The sequence below is a fragment of the Chaetura pelagica genome, unplaced genomic scaffold (assembly GCF_000747805.2).
Source record: "Chaetura pelagica isolate M959 unplaced genomic scaffold, ChaPel_1.0 scaffold207, whole genome shotgun sequence".
Classification (NCBI taxonomy): Eukaryota; Metazoa; Chordata; class Aves; order Apodiformes; family Apodidae; genus Chaetura; species Chaetura pelagica.
Window position 1 is genome coordinate 5,185,179 of NW_009953929.1, and position 16,460 is coordinate 5,201,638.

The following is a 16,460-nucleotide window of genomic DNA, read 5'->3' on the forward strand; positions in this document are numbered from 1 at the left end:
CCCCCTGCCAGGGTCACCTAGCAGTACAGAGGTCAGCAGAGCAGGGTCACCTAGAGTACATCACACAGGAACGCATCCAGGTGGGTTTTGAATGTCTCCAGTGAAGGAGACTCCACGACCTCTCTGGACACTGTTCCAGTGCTCTGTCACTCTCAGTGACAACCACCAGGTATTAAAAGAGGAACAAAGCTCTTAAAGAAGTCTTGAGTGAATGGGAGCAAGGGTCTTTAACACTTGACAGCTGAAGCATGAAGTGATTTGTGTGCCCCTAGCACACAGAGGACCATCTCTCAAACGTTATGTCCTGCATTCCATAAAATAAGCAGAAGAGCAGATTTTCTGAACAGAGCTTATCTTCAAGTTTAGTACTGGAAGCCTAATTTCTGTCTGCCAGTCATTAAACAAATCTCAGAATTAATTTCCTAGCTAGCACCTCTTCCCTCCTTTCAACTCAGTGAAACAAACAACATTTTTAAGTTCCCATTGGGTACCATCTGCGTATTTGTTACTTTCAATCTCAGTTTGTTACTATTAATTAAATAACAAATCAGAAAATTACTTCTAAAATTATGAAAAGGCAAAACCTCCAGAACACACCCTCCTCATGTGGTTAGTAACTGGTACCAGCACTTGCAAAATATCAAAGGCTGCTCTAAGCATAGACTTTCATCAGTGATGCTGCAAGCCTTCATCTAATCTTTCATGATTTCCCATGCAGGAACATCAAAAGAGAAAGAAGAGAATAGCACTGTTCCAAAGCAACAGCTCTCTGTGTGAAAAGCATGTGTTTAGCTACAGAACACATGAAATGTAAGTGGAAAATTATTATTTACACGAGACATATTTTAATAAACATCATCATTAGCTCCCTTTCTTTTCCTATAAGGAACAAGGATTTTTGCAGCCCAAAATCATGTCCAAAGCTCAAGGGATTTCTGGAAGAAAATGAAAAAGAATTAGAAAGTATCTAACGTGTAAGTCTTCAAAGCAAGAAGATCAATTTATTTTCATTTGTACTTACTGAAACACATTCTGCATATTTTATTGCTTCTGTCATCTTGTTATAATCTATCCAAAGAATTTTCAAAGAACATTAAATCCTACAAATAAACAAACTGTGAACAGTAAGGAAACTACAAAAATTCAACAATTACTATCAAGAGTCTTAGTCTTACTTGTGGATTTTTTTTCTTTTTAAGTAATTAGATTAGTCAATCGCTTTTTATTACTCTGCCACTGAGTTTTGCAGGACACTAACTGAAAATCTTCAGTGTCATAAGAGTTACATTTCTAACCTAATAAAAGTAAAATCTCTGGATTTTTTTGTTGCTATTTTAAATCAAACATTTCCCAGCAAATAATTTAAATAGTTTTGTCCCTTTATTTTATGTTCTCTGATGTAAATGTCACAGACAATTTTGAAACCATTACCTGTTAATATTACCGCATTAGGATTGGCAGAAGATGTACACAGCAAATATCAATTTGTAGTTCTAGAAATCCTGCAACTTAACTTCATCCTTACCCCTAGCAGTGAGATTTCTCCTTTAAATAATTGTTCACTTAGGATTGTATTCATAAGGTAATTTTTGGTAGAAAAATTCATGTGACCTGAAGATCTTACATGCAGCACTCAACACAGCTATTAGAGTGGCACTCACCATTTGAAATTACTGACAGAAATAACTTTTGGTTCATATATGCATTACAACACAACAGATAAGGGCTTTAGGGGGAGTCTGATAGGTTTGACACATATGTTGATATTTGATCCTACCAGGCAAGATACTGAATTACATGTGGAATAGTATTTAAACAGTTACATAAACAAAAAATACTAATAACCTAATTATGCTAAGCAAACAAGTAAAAAGCCAAAAGCAGCCATAAAAAATTAAAAGCGTTTCAGTTAACTTATCTTTTAGGTAGCAGGTTTGGCTTTCCACTGCACTTATGGCTTTGTAGGATTCCAGCTGACAGCAAAAGCCCCTTTGGTCCCAGTCTATAGGCCTACCTCTATATGTCTACCTCTTGGTTTTGCATACTTACAATGAGGAAACAAGCACCAATCATTACCGCCTTGATCCTCACATCAAGATCCACAGGGACCTGGATCCCGAAGTTGGCAGTGTTAGTAAAGACATTGTTTACAAATCCAGACCAGTACTTGGAAATTTTGCCAATTGTTGTCATCTCGTTGAGAGTTTTTACCTGCACAAATAAAAAATAGGAACAAACCTAAATGTAAATAAATCAAGTACACACTGATTATATCTCCACAGAATTAATGATTGTGCCCTGACACACAGAGTAGGCTCTAGTTGTCAGGTTTTTCTTTTATCATTGAGATGCCCTATTAGTGTCAGAGTTGCCTTTAGGAGTGGCACACAAGAAAGGGTCTCAAGTTTGGATATATCAGCATCTTTAGAGCTGACAGAAAAGTGGAGAAAAGCAATTGTGAAAGTTTATGCTACTTCTGTTCTCCTTTCACAATGATTATTTTTTCCTGTCGTGTTTTTGATATGCTCCACGTGACAGCAGTACCATTGCTGGGGACCACTGACCCCTACAACTGGCAGATATGTTCTCAGTTAGGTAGCCACCTGCATGTTGCTCACAGCATACTGAAATTTTAGACGAAACCCCCTGAAGACTTCTGATTTGGCTAATGAGTTAATCAACACAGAAGCTTAACTAAACCACTTTGCTCATATCAGGAAACTCTGTCCAGGGTTTCTTCAGGCACCTGCTATTTTCACTCTCAATCCTTAAATAACTCAATGGCTCCTCAGAATTATTTTTCTCTTGATGAATGTAGTCAAATAGATGTAGACATTTTGGACAGGAATTCTGCCATAGTTCTCAGTCTGAGAGTAGCAAAGGCAGCAGGTTCAATGCCACAGGCTTCAAGGGACTGTGTGCCAGGTAACAGTGAATGCATGTGGGATGGAGCACTGAGGCAGTGAAAATCAAAGGCTGAGAGCCCACGGACTGCAAAGGATCAGGACTTCACTGAGCAACATGTGTATTTCCCTGAAAGAATTGTTACTCCTGACCAGAAAACATCTGAAGGAATTTGAGTGTACAAGTCAGGACTCCAATGCACATTGTTGTACTTCTGTCCTGTAATTATAGCAACATCCATACTACTTTTAAGGGTAGAATAACAAGATTTTTGAGTGAGAAATGTATTCAAATTAATGAACCTATTAAATTCTTAATTAAACTTACAAGAAACGTACCTCAAAGTCAACATCTTCAAAACAGCCACAAGTTGCATATGGGCCAATTATTTTTAGCACATCTTCTTTACTTTCATTCTGTATTGTAAATTTTGGCAGAAAAGGGTCCCAGTTCTGCACAACGTACCCAGCTGTTATACCTGGTGGAGACTGAACTTCTAACTAGAAAAAGAAGAAAACAATAATATAAAACTATTTTATAAGATATTTGTCCATAATAGTGTATTCTATTCTATTTCTGTAATGAAAAAAAAAAAAAATTATTTATCATGTAACCAAACTGTCAACTGGACATTACAAAGCTGTCTAATGGTGTTTTTTAAATATAGTGCACAATTTGAAGTTCAAAGGCTGCACCAGAAACCAACATCTTGCATAGCGTAAGATTTGATAAATCCATATGCTGTGAAAAGTTTTTGTTATTGCAATGAGTACACTATGAGCTTTTTTTATGCACTAGCTGTGCTACTAAAGAACTTGTTGTTTTTTTTAATGCTGATGTAGTACTGAGAAAGTAGGTAGATGAGTTAACCTCTAAAACATTTTTGTAAAACAAGAAAGCTGTCTGAGTAGAGAGGCAAAAATAAGGATAAAATATCTGATATTCTATAGAGTCAGCATTTTTCGCTCAAAGCAGTTTATTTCCAATAATAAGGAGAGGCAGAGCCATGGAGCAAAGCACTGACCTCCTTGGAGAGCTGCTGCCCAGACCTGCCCACATACACTAATGGCTTCCAGGGTTTTTCCATCCTTCAGGCCCTGGGAGTACAGTGGGTGATTTCCAGCTGCAGCACTAACAGACTTTAGTGTGTCAGGGCAAACTGTGTTTAGGGTGCTACCTGACTGGACAGACATCTGCATGACCAGACAAAAAAGTTTTATTTGGGATGGTAGGAAAGTAAGGTCCCACACTGGGAATGGAACTCCTCAAAAGGGCCTCCTTTATCACCAGTGACTACTAAAAGAAGGCCTCCATGCTGTCCCACAGGCTGAGAGGTGGGTGTGAATTCCCTCCTGCCACCCTTGCAGGGGTTGCTCAAGACTTCATGAGAGCTGTGCACGTACAGCCAGGTGCTGGGACAAAAAGCAAACAGGATTCACTCACCTCTTGCAGGAAGCAGGGGAAGCAGCAGCTGTTGCATCTCAAGGGTCTGTTCACTGTAATCACTTCTCGGCCCGTGTTATCTGTGATCCTTATGGTGAAAGACCTTATAGGTGAACACAAGTTGCGATCAAAGCAATCATTCTCTTCTACTGCAAAGTAAACTCTTTGTCCCAAATGGTTTTTTATCTCATATTTGCTGGAGGTCTCTGTGCCAAGTATGGCTAACAAAGCAAAAGAAGAACAGTACCTTAGTATAATGTTAGTACATGTGTATTAGTATATATTACAAACATCTATGGAACAGAGACTGTTTAAAAAATTCTTTTGAATTCATGGCCTAAAGAAAATATACATTTATAAGGAAGTAATAGTGTCAAGTCTGTATTTTGAAGCAACACTTCATTCAAAGACTTTGATTTGCTGCATAATAGTGCAACTGCATGAAGGTACATATCACAAAACAGAATTCAGATCCCGCATTTTGATTTGAGCTTTTTCTTACTTTATAATCTATGAAAAGTGACAAAAGGAGGCTGTGCCACTTCAGTGAGAAAACGTTCATCCAGCAAGGTACCCAAGAACCAGGCTGAAAACATTTTGAATGGGAGAAATACATTTAACAATTATTTGCAGAACTAATTCCTTGTTCAGTACTTCAAAAGTTTGAGAAAATAGGAAGTCATGCATAATTTTGAGTCTTCTGACCTTCCTTTATTTGCTTCATTTCTCATAGCATGTTAATTATTGTTAAAGACAATATTTTTTTTTTCCCTGGATTGGAAAGATGGTTAAACTCTAATAATTTTGAGAAGAAAGTGTCAGAGGAAGAGAATTTACTACCGGTGTAGAGATTACTCACTGTAATCCTTCTCTCCTCATTGGTTTGCTGCAGAAGAGGCTTAAAGAAAGTGGGTTTTTACCACACTAACTTCACTTTACAGGCCTGATACCAGGTCAGAAGGAGGCCTTGCAGTGCCTTCAGCAAGTTGGGGGCAAGCCTTGGAAGCCCTTTGGACACATCTGTGTACCAGCACCATTAGACAGTGGCAAAGATTGCACCATACCTTCCAGAAGCTCCACTTGCTGATGAATAATTATCCGGTCCAGCTGTTTAAATAAAATAAACAAGATGGTGAGGTCTTGGGTTGCCAGTAATCACCTGTCTGTTTTGATTGCTCGTCTCCCTATTATTAGGATATCTTTGCTTCCAGAGGTGCACAAGCTGGATGCCTGAGGGCTACCTCTATTCACACTTGCTTTAGACACATCCCAAAGGGCCACAGCGTGATACCAAAGACAGCATACATGGGCTCTAATGCTCTGATCTCAGGAAATGGGAGTTTTGCACCCTAGATCTGGCACATGGTCATGACAGAATGCCAGAGTGAGCAAAATAGCTCCCCAGAGAAAGCCTTGGTTGGCTGAAACTGTCTTCCCCTGTGTGCTCATTACAAATACAGGAGAAAAATGGCTTGCCATGATACTCTGCTGTGCTTATCATCTCTCCAACAATATGCTTTTTTAGAGAACAGTCATTAGTATTATAAAACTAGCAGGATGTAATTTCAGTCTACCTTTCAGTTTTATGATACTTTTTACGCCTGTTTTGTGTGATAGTTTTGGCTTTACTAATCTCTTTTCCTTAAACCCCTGATTGGCAAACACTCGGCACAGGATTTTGCCATTACTCAGAGCTGCAGACAGACAGCACACAGAGACCTTCTGAGACCAGCATGTCACAGCTCTCCAGTGTCTGTATATTTTACAATTGATAAATCTTGCCTGGTATGTATTCAAACTGTTGCAGCCATTTGTCAATTCCAGTCGTCTCCTGCAGCTAGTTCAGGCTGCAAAGAAAAGCTGGTAAAAGAGAAACTCCTTTATCTCATTAATCTCTGAACTGTGCACGCCAGTAATTGAAATAATAAAAAATACTTGGATTTTAAAATTTACTGCCAATAATCTTTGCTGTTTGTTTCTTAGGTTTCATGAGAGATGCGAACTCTTGGAGCTCATGGGAAGTGCTCTGCTGATGAAAAAGGAATAAATGAGTTAAAGATGGTAGGGCTATTTTAATATTTTAGTATTGATTTTAATATGGATTTCTTTGCCCCACATAGACTTTCATAGGGAAAAGAAAATTAATGAGCCAGAACTGTTAAAAGCTTTGAGTGATTTTGGTCTGTGTATGGAGATAACTTAGCAGTACCACTTGTTAGGCTTGTTTTGCCTTTTCCTGGTTTCTGCAAGGCGACTATTCTGATGCATCTTTTATCAGGGCACTTGTGGATTAATGGAATTCTGCACTTACATTTGAAAGCATCTCAAGGCCTTTGGTTTTGCAAGGGTCTAGTCATCCTGAGCTCGCACGTGCACTTCATTCTACACAGCTAATTCTCAGTATTTAGTTTTGTGGACATTAAATTTACATCTGATCAGTCTAACCAAGTATAAAATAAGAAGCTTCCTAAAATAGCCGATAAGCCTGAATAATGGCACAACATGCTGTTGAGTTATTTGGAAAATTCTTCTCTGCTGTTTAGTCTGTCTATGCCTGCTGTGGGCACAGGTTCCCTCAAATTTTATGATGGGCACTGAACAATTCCTCAAACTATAGCTTGAAATTAATAACAAGGTTTGGATAAAGTGCTTTGTAGGAAATTGTTTAAGGTGTGTCACTTTTGCGATAATGATAGAAAGTACAGTATCAGTTTGCCACGGCAGAAGCAGTTTATTACCTTTCTTTGGTGCACCTTAAGCTGCTGAGTGAACTGCTCCTCAGCCTGACCGACTCCAGGTGTGTATTGCAGAGTGAAATTTTGCTGTCTGACCTTAACATACATGACAGATACTTTCTTTTCCTGTCATCCAACATTGTATGTTGCATCCTTGAGTTGCTGTTTAGAACAAAACTATAGGAATGTCTCTGAGATTCACTAAATTCGAATCCTTGTTTCAGAGTCAAACATATCACGGTCTTACTAAGAAATATATTCAGCTTTTTCAAATCTAACTATCTTCTCTGATCCTGCTGGACATAATCACAGAAACCCATTTCTATGTTTTTATCCTGTTTTTATTCACAACCCTTTTCTATACAGTCTTTCTTCTGGTAATATCATTCTATACATTAAATGTCTCTTTTTCCCACAGGTGGTTTACCCTTCTAGAGGCGAGATCTGAACAGTTCCCTCTCTCTGGTAGCATTTTATTAGTCTAAAGATTAATCACTCAGTCTTTTTTTAAAGCAGGTTCTCCACTCCCTACATCCTTCCAAGTAGCAACTGTTTGTGGCTGGTTTGATTTGGATCCACCTTTCCTCAATACACACAAAACTGGAAGGATACACAGTATTCCAGCCTTCCTAATAGTATCAAAAATTCCCAGTTCTGCTAGAAACAACTACATTAATTTGAGATCTTCATTATATGAAAATCTCTTAGTCCATCAGGATAGATCCCAAGGGATCACCCTAGCAGCTGTGAATCCCACTTTCATTCTGCAGGCAGCCTTCGCTTGTCTGGTTGGATCCCCTTGCTGCTGCAATCTACATGGCTTGTCTCATGACACACACAGCCAGTAAAGTTTCAGCACCACGCATAACAATGTCCTGCAAAGCCTGGAGATTCTGGCTGTGGGTCCATGCCCCTGATTAGCACTGCACACGTGCTTCCCACTTTTCTGACTACAGAGAAAATTTTAAAGAATTGACAAGGGCTGCAGCATAGACACATGTTTTTTGGGCCCAGGACAAGTATGAGTGAAGTCTTGAGTTCTAATGATAGTTCTGACAGCCACTTGCTCTTTTGTCTTTATGTCAGGTGTAAAGCATCTATAAAATGGAGTAACAGAATATGCTTGCACACCTGCAGTGGGTAAATCTGAGCTATCATTCATGTTTGTCCAGGAGACTGAGTGAGTAACCTGCCAAGTATTTACTATCACAATCTCTTTTAGACTAAAAAATGTAGCTCCCACAGTCTGTGAGCAAATACTCATGTAATTGACAACACATATCATTTTGTGCATGGGCACCATGAAATGAAAATCATAACTCCATATGAAAGATTGTTTCTGAAGGGTCTCTCATTAGCTATCTAGGCAACAGCTTCAAATACAAAATACGTTAAATTTCTGCTTTGGTACAAAACTACTGGAAATGTGTACCTACAATACAGGTCTGGAGTGAAAGAAACATTTCCCAGCACCACCAAAATACCAACACAGCAGAGGTGTGTGCATCAGAATCACCACTGGACTACACGGAGGTCTGGCCCTGGCCCTGCCCATACCAATCAGTGTGTACAAAGTGTTACTCAGCATATGTAAGAGTGACAGAATCCAGTCACATGTGAAATGCAAACTGGAGTCAGTGTCAAAGCAGCAGCAGCAGTGACCCTCCAGGTAACAAAATGCAGATGATGCTTTTGGAGCAGAGCTGCAGATCATCACTAGCCTGATGGCCAGGAGCCAAGGGGTTTCACACAGTGAGATGGAAAGCTGCACAATCAGCAGTAGGACTGAGAAGACTTCAGCATTCCCTTTTCCTCCTCTCCCTGTGACGTATTCATCTGCTTCCATTTGCAGGCACTTTTCTCCTTCAGGCACTGGCACTTCCCTGCCCCACGACCCAACACAGAGTGGGTGTGAGTTTGGAACTACCCAGTTTTATGCTCACAAAGCTGTCTCCATGGGATTTTGCCCTGTCCCAGGACCTTACCTCTAACCTGGAGAACAGTGTCCAGGGACAGAAGGAGTTTGCTCAGAAGACCTTCATGTTCCTCAAAGGATGGGTGGTAGGAGGTGACAATTCTTTTGCCTACTGTTTAAGTCTTTTTGAGTTCAACAGTAGTTTGAAAGCCCTAAGAAAGAGCTCTTAAGGAGCTGGAAGGAAACTGGGGGACAGTGAAAGAGGTAATATTATGACCTAGAAAAGAAAACCGTGGATTTGGTGCAAGAGGAGTTTCATGCACAAAAAATGGGTTTCTGTATGAAAGATTGACAGCAATGAAGGAAGGATTTGTCATTCCTATGTTCCTGGTTTCATAGTAATATGAAATAATTTTATTTTTTTTTAAAAAGCCTCTCCATCTCCACCTGCCCTCCCCCAAGAAAACCCCTGAACAACTCCATCCTCTAAGTTATCAAAGAAGTTTATGAGGAAAACAAATCAATTCTAACATTTGGAAAGATTCAGGACCTGATTCAGGTACTCCAAACCAGGTGGCAAGTTATGAGTGTGGGATGTTTGCTTCCAGAGACTCTTTGGTTCAACAGGCTTATTCTGTTCAAGAAGGTCAGAAGAACCAGGGAGGTAATCCTTAAAGATTGTGTTTGTTTTTCCCTGAGATTCTGCTGGAAGAGAAGAAAAATAAATCAGAAATTAATAGAGCCAAAGAGCAACTAACTGCTTGGACCAAACCTGGAACAATAATGTCACATTCTGCTTGTGACTACGTCAGCATCTGAGTTCAGATCAGGAGCCAGGATCTGAAACAAATCTCCTGATGGCCCCACACTTGGAGCACACAGGTTCATTTTATAAAGCAATCTTGAAATATGGAATGTGGGGTCATTTTAGATGACACTAAATGAGGAGATGTGGTCTTGGAGAGTACCTAATCCACTCTGATATCTTGCAAGCACTCAGTCTGTTGGACAATACTGGAGCTGGTCTGGGCTCCCAGAGTGACCACAAGCTCCTCAGCATAGGTTGCACAGTCCTGCTCCCTGTGAGCTGCCATGTGTGCTAATGTGCAGCCAGCTGCTGAGGGCTTGCTTCTAGCAAGATGCTTCCTTGCATCTGGAGGGCATGCATATTTTCTCTTAATTAGAGATAACCTTTCCAGGGATCTCAGATTCCCCAAGCTGGGTGTTACAGCCCTGGTATCAAAGTCTACAGCCTCTTACAGTGCTAAAGATAATTCATTATTATCATAATTAAAATATCAGATGGTGTTAAGCTCCATTTTCTGGACTACAAACATGTCCTTTAGGACACAGCAATGGTTACCTCAGCTGGTGCAAGAGAATTTACTGCAGGGGCACTGTTTGCCCACACCCCTTCATACACACAGGCACCATCTCCCACAGGGCAGTGATTGGTTTTGTCATTTGAGTCTCAGCAAACTCCTACTGGTTATCTACGAGCATCTTTCCACAGCCCTCAGTAACACCAGCTCTGCCTGAACAAGAGGAAGGCTGAAGCTCCTTGCATACGAACAGCAAATCCTCATACCACGCTGAGCCCCTGTGCTTCGGCAGTAAAGCCGTCCCCAAACTGATCATTTTTATCTCATGCATGACAATACTTAGGCACAATAGGGTCTGAGGTCCAGAAGGAATTTTGGCTCTAAGTCTGAAGATCTCTTCTGCTGTTGTGGGTTTAGATGAGATCCTTTAGCATTATTTGAACTCACTGTGGCTGATTCATCGTTTAATCATATTTTGATCTTAATTTATCTTTTCAGCCATTGCTTTCTTTCAAAGTCTGAGACCACAGGAAGAAGTAGTAAGCCCTTTGAATTTGTAGCTGGCTTTAAAAATGTATATCTGGGTAATAAATATTTTATATGCTCTTCTGCATCATTTTACCTCACAGGGTTCTGTTACTGCCATATCTCTTTTTGTTACATGAAATGCCACGAAGTAGCTGAGTGTTAGTGTTATTCTCAAAAAATAGAGGAAAAAAAAAGACAACAAATTGCAGTTCTACCTGTCAAATTTTAAGCTATACAAAAATCAAACAGTAAATAGGTTAAATATTTCTGACAATCTGAGGTACTCTGACACTGTCTGTTTTGACGGATGTTTCTCATTTCATTTATAATACGGAAAAACTTATATGTTACCATATGATACAGTGAGCATTCTGTACAATCATGATTTGTAGACTTTCTTGTTCCTAAAAGAATATAATCAAATTATGAAAACCATATTACAAAACATGACTACTTCGCTGCTTCTGCTGACTACCATGCATTAAAAAGATACAAAGCCAGATCTCTTATATGGCTAAAGATAAGAAACATGCACACCCCTCAGAGTAAAAAAATGTATATTCCAAGAGTACAACAATGCTGTAAAACCTTTTTACTGCTGTATAACGTTTAGTGCTGTAAATGCAGAATGTCTTGAGTATTATTTGGGGCAGCAAACGAGGGGTAAACATTTGGCAAATCATAAACAGACACTGCTGAAACTCCCTGGGCCCACATCTGCCTCCGTACCTCACAAGAGGGTGAGCTCTTGAGTTGTATTCACATTCAGAAAACACAGATTTGTGTCCTTCTAATTAGTATAAACATTTGAAAGTGTGGAAAAAAATTAATTTAGAAGGTTTCTTAGATCAGCATACTGCAATGTTTGCTTATAGCCCCGAGTCCCTAACTCACTGCAGCTGAAAGGCAATACATGACAAATATGAATCCAGATAGGAGTGATCTGATTAAATTCAGTTATTCTTCAGATACTTATTTATTCTTATGTGGTTATATCAGGACTCTGGACAGTTTTGAAAGTGAAAAGCATCTGCTGATTTGGTATTTTCAAAGTGCAATAGGAAAGAAGCATGCAAAAATAGTAGTACTCTTGGCTCAGAACCTAAACTTCCCATGCATTCTCTACCAACAGGTTTAAGCACTAAGTTTTATGATTGAATGCAGATGCTTACATTTTGTAACATATTTTATTCAAATAACGTTCCAGTATAGATTTTATTCTCCTTAGGAGCCTCTTCAATGCTGAAAAATTAGAGAAAGCCAAAACAACTGTGCTTTAGCTGCTGTGGTTTTAGCCTGAAACTCTCGTTTCATCCGACTGCTGATGGCTGGAATCGTAAAAGATTCTAGTTTTCTGTAAACATGATCTAAAAATACAGACTATAGATGCACTTACCTTGAGAGGCCATGAAGCTTCCCGAGTTCCTTCTTCAAAGGAAACCAGGTTAAAAGAAAAGGCTTTTCTTGTTGCAGCAAAGAAAAAAAGAGCACAGCATGCACAAAACTTCAGAAGGTGTCTGTCTACTTCATATCAGGTTACAAAGAACTGGAGGAAGTGTATTGCCTTTCTCATGTTCCAGAACGCTGCATTTTATGTCGACGGACAACAGGGGGAGATGATGCTGACAAACAAGAAAAACATTATTCAAGTCGTTTGCACCGATGGAAAGAGGAAAGTGTTTCATGAATAGAAAGAGGCAAAACTTCAGTGTACCCACTGGCTAACTGAACACATTAGACCAAAAATTCTGCTTTGTAATATACGTGTACATTCTGAGATTACACAAATTCTATCTTTATAATTCAATATTTATGTTTCCACATTTTCAGGGTATCCAGTAAAGACAGAGGAGCAAATTGCCTGAATTTCCCTGTTGCTGGCCCCCAGTCAACATTTGCCATGCACAATGCAAGAAAAGCTACTTTGGATTTCTCACTCTATTCCACCCATGTAGCATCAGCCTCCCCTACAAAGGATGTCATGCCTAGACCCAGAACATGATCCTGTGCTCCCCTCCCTTTACACTCCCCCATCTGTGCAGGGTCCTGCTGACCCATGCAAGGTACTTAAACTGGATTTGGAGAATTATAACGGATTTGCTGTGCTTTGCTCCAGGCCATACCAAAATTTAACACGTTCACCAGCACTGCACTGAGAGGAAAGGGGGAGGAGGGAGAGTAACCTTGACTTACCAGATCATATTTCTGTCTCAAATGCCCAAGTCGCCATGGAGATCATCACACACAGACGATCTGCAGACAGATGTGATGCATGGCTGCAAAATAGGCAGAGCCTATGCACAGAGCCCAGCAGAGCAGACTGAGGTGCTGGGGACTATGTTCTGTTCTCTCTGTACTGCAACTCCAACTAATTTGAAACAGTCTGTAGGAACATGTCCAAGCAGATTTAATTCCAGAGTTTACAGTTCAGGTAGATGCTGATAAGAATCTCTAAAGGAATAATACATAAAATACCTCTAAAACAAATAAATTATATGGAAGATTATATTTATTAACTATAGTAGTCCATGCAAAGGTCCCAGGTTTACCTATGGAATGTGTGAAAACAGTATGCCAGGGCAGCACAACCTGACTCAGCATCTGGGCTCTGCTGTTCTTATCCTTGGAAACACCATGTGAAGGGACAACACAGCCCAAAGAAAAAAATTGGTTGCTTAAAAATGGGCATGAAATAAATCCTTTTGTACTGGAAGTTTGACATCACTGGAAATAAAGATTTAAAAATTATTATAACTTTTTACTTCCTTTCTCCTCATCAAAAATGTGCTGGTTTGGAGCAGGGGATCTAACCTGGAGAGCAGACTAAAGGAAGTCTAAACAAAGAATAAAAAGGAAAGGGAAAGGTCTGGATAAAAATAGTAAACCTAACTTAAGAAATGATGGATGAAAACTCAAGTGAGTAGGCACCCACTTACCTTTAAAAATGAATAAAGAAAAACTGCAATAATTTTGTCAATGCATAAAGCAAGCATACTAGAGTAAGAAAAACATGCCTAAAATAGACAACACACATATATGCTGAAAGATTCTGCTTCAAACATTTATCTAAAAAAAAAAAATAAATTGAGAAGGGGAGTGCCACACAGATGCTGTCTGTGCTGCTCTCAGTACCTGTAACACAGGACCAGTCCCAGCCATTCCTGCAGCATTTGCAGGCTCTGGGATGGTACAGGACAGCTTGGTAGTGCCAGAAGCTGTAGCACTGTAGCCACCACGGTGGCACTGGCAGGTTCACTCATCTTCAGGGATAGACTTCACTAATGTTCCATTCATTAAATATTTTTTTTCCCTGATTCTGCCCCAACAAAGTAATTTTCTAGCACTATTTACAAAACTGCAGTAAATAGGTAATAGAATAAAATAAAACTTGCTTGAAGTACATTTTATGTTTTGCCATTTCTTCCACAATTTTATGTATCTTTTAAAATGTTCTCTCACCCTATTCTTATTCTTTGATTTTTAAATAATAATATTCATAGATGACATCAATAGATTTCTGCAAGATATGTAAGCAATAGTCTTGCATTGGCATAGGTTTTTACAAATAAAAGTATTTAATATTTTCTTTAATCTGAATATTTGGCTTTCTTATTCTTCCCTTTTTTTTTTTTTTCTTTTTTCTTTTTTTTCTTTTTTTCATCAAGTACACATATATTGTTCATAGTCTACTCCAGCCATGATTGAAAGCGGCCTCACTAAGGCCTTCAGGAGCAGAAAACTTAACTGTGTTTGTCCAGGCACAAACGCAGCCATCCTTTGGTGCTACTTAGAAATGCACAGGAAAAAAACCCCAAGAAATCAGGACAAAGTTTAAAGACTTTTGTACAGCTCTTTCTGGCCAGCTGCTAAGGACTTCAGGAAGCAAAGTGGCAGCACCCAAGTTGGGGTCTTGCCAAGACACTGAGCTTTCTGCTCTTGGCCCTTGCAGAAGGCTCCTGGCATCACTGCCTTCATTTTACTCTGTCATTAGGGGCCTGAGCATGCACCCTGCCTCTGTATGAATGTGCTGAACATGTGTGTCACATTCGCAGGAATAAATAAAAAAGAAACCGAGTGAGCATACATGTATTCCCTCTTCTTGTAAAATATACTCATTCCATCTGATGCTGCAAAGCTTATAGAAGGTGACGGGCAGACCCTCAGGAAACACAAGTTAGCATGGATCCCTTAAAATAAATGTGAATATTCAGATCAGAGCAAGTAGTGCTTGGCTGGAAGAGTTTATATATCTAGAACCTGCCTTTTTTCGTTTAAAGAAAAGCTACACATTGCAACTTTTCTATAACTACCACTTCTCCAAAAGCACAGTGATCCATCCCTGCTACGCTGACACAGAAGCATCTTTGTAGTTAATGACTGTTACATGGACTGCTGCAGCCTTGTATGAAATCTATCCATGGACCAAGACATTATTGTACTAGACAGCAGACAGCCAAAACACAGATTTTCCTTCAGGAAATGTATAGAATTAGTCAATCAAGTGGACCAATAGAGCAAAGATATCATGTAGCTCAGCATAAGTGCTGCTTTCCTGGAGCCTAATCACTCTTCTATTTCCTACAGGTACCACAGCTACAGTATGGTAATAATTTCACAAAAAGAAAACCTACCTTCATTAGTGGCCAGAGCAAGAGAAAAACAGAAAACAGCAACAAAATTCAAAGTGTCAGGAAAAGTTGTCTGCTCTGCTGCCTGCTGATTGGAAAATTGCTCTACAAATCTGGTGCAAAATACCAGAAAAAAGACAACAGTACCCTTTCCCCACTGTATCACTATCAGTATCCCTGTTCCACCCCAGCCCCCACCCAGGTAAGGAGGAACTGCCTCTCCCCTTGTCCCCACAGCCTAGACAAGTTCAAGGTCTAGACCAGACACCTCCTTCCCATCTGCCCTTTCGGAGGTCTGAGCAGGCAGGAACCCGCTGTGTCATCTAGCAGGCAGATTAAGGAGGGCACACAGGCACCATGAGATGCACCCCAAGCCCCACTGAGCAATGTCTGAGCTTCCCTGCTGCTAAGAGGGGTGATCACTAACAGCTATTTTCTTTTTAAATTTCCTTTCCTCAAGAAAATCAATATGCATTGTTATTGTAATTTTAATAGGAAATTCTACAGCTGTCCTCCCTTTCCTAGACTTGCTTTTAAGTGCAGGGAGCAACGCTGAGTGTGAGCAGATCAGACTGTGACCCTGTGCAAGAAGGAGCTCCAAGTTACAGATTTTTACCCAGTATTGCTTTCTGCACTGGGGGAAAAGAAACGGTAATAAAATCAATGTCTTAAATCAGCTAACATATAGTATGAGTCTCACCTTGAACTTAGGTTTGTGAGGCGTCTTGCTCCAGCTGGGCTCTACAGCAACTCCTCCCCTCCAGAGGCATCCGCAGTCGCGTTGCAAGGCTGCGGGCAGGGCTGCGGGCAGGGCAGCAGGCAGAGCAGGGCAAGGGCAGGCAGGGCAGGAGACAGAGCAGGGCAAGGGCAGGCAGGGCAGGCAGGGCAGGAGGCAGCAGCTGTCCCAGCCCAGCAGCAGCGCACGGAGCACACACGTCGCTGCGGTACCGGCCTCTCGCAATTGCCTGTCGGTGGCAGGTTCAGC

At 40.2% G+C, this 16,460-nt stretch overlaps 1 protein-coding gene across 1 annotated transcript; it reads right to left on the reverse strand.

Annotated features, from left to right (window-relative positions):
• Positions 1-1,061: 1,061 nt before the first annotated feature.
• On the reverse strand, positions 1,062-14,107 carry LOC104392296 (phospholipid scramblase family member 5-like). The gene is made up of 8 exons (XM_010001680.1): positions 13,980-14,107; positions 12,244-12,310; positions 9,548-9,631; positions 5,412-5,454; positions 4,348-4,568; positions 3,243-3,404; positions 2,050-2,211; positions 1,062-1,100 (listed from the first exon to the last, which is right to left on the reverse strand). Exons 1-8 carry the CDS (start codon positions 14,105-14,107, stop codon positions 1,062-1,064), a joined length of 906 nt encoding a protein of 301 aa, XP_009999982.1.
• Between the last annotated feature and the right edge of the window lie 2,353 nt (positions 14,108-16,460).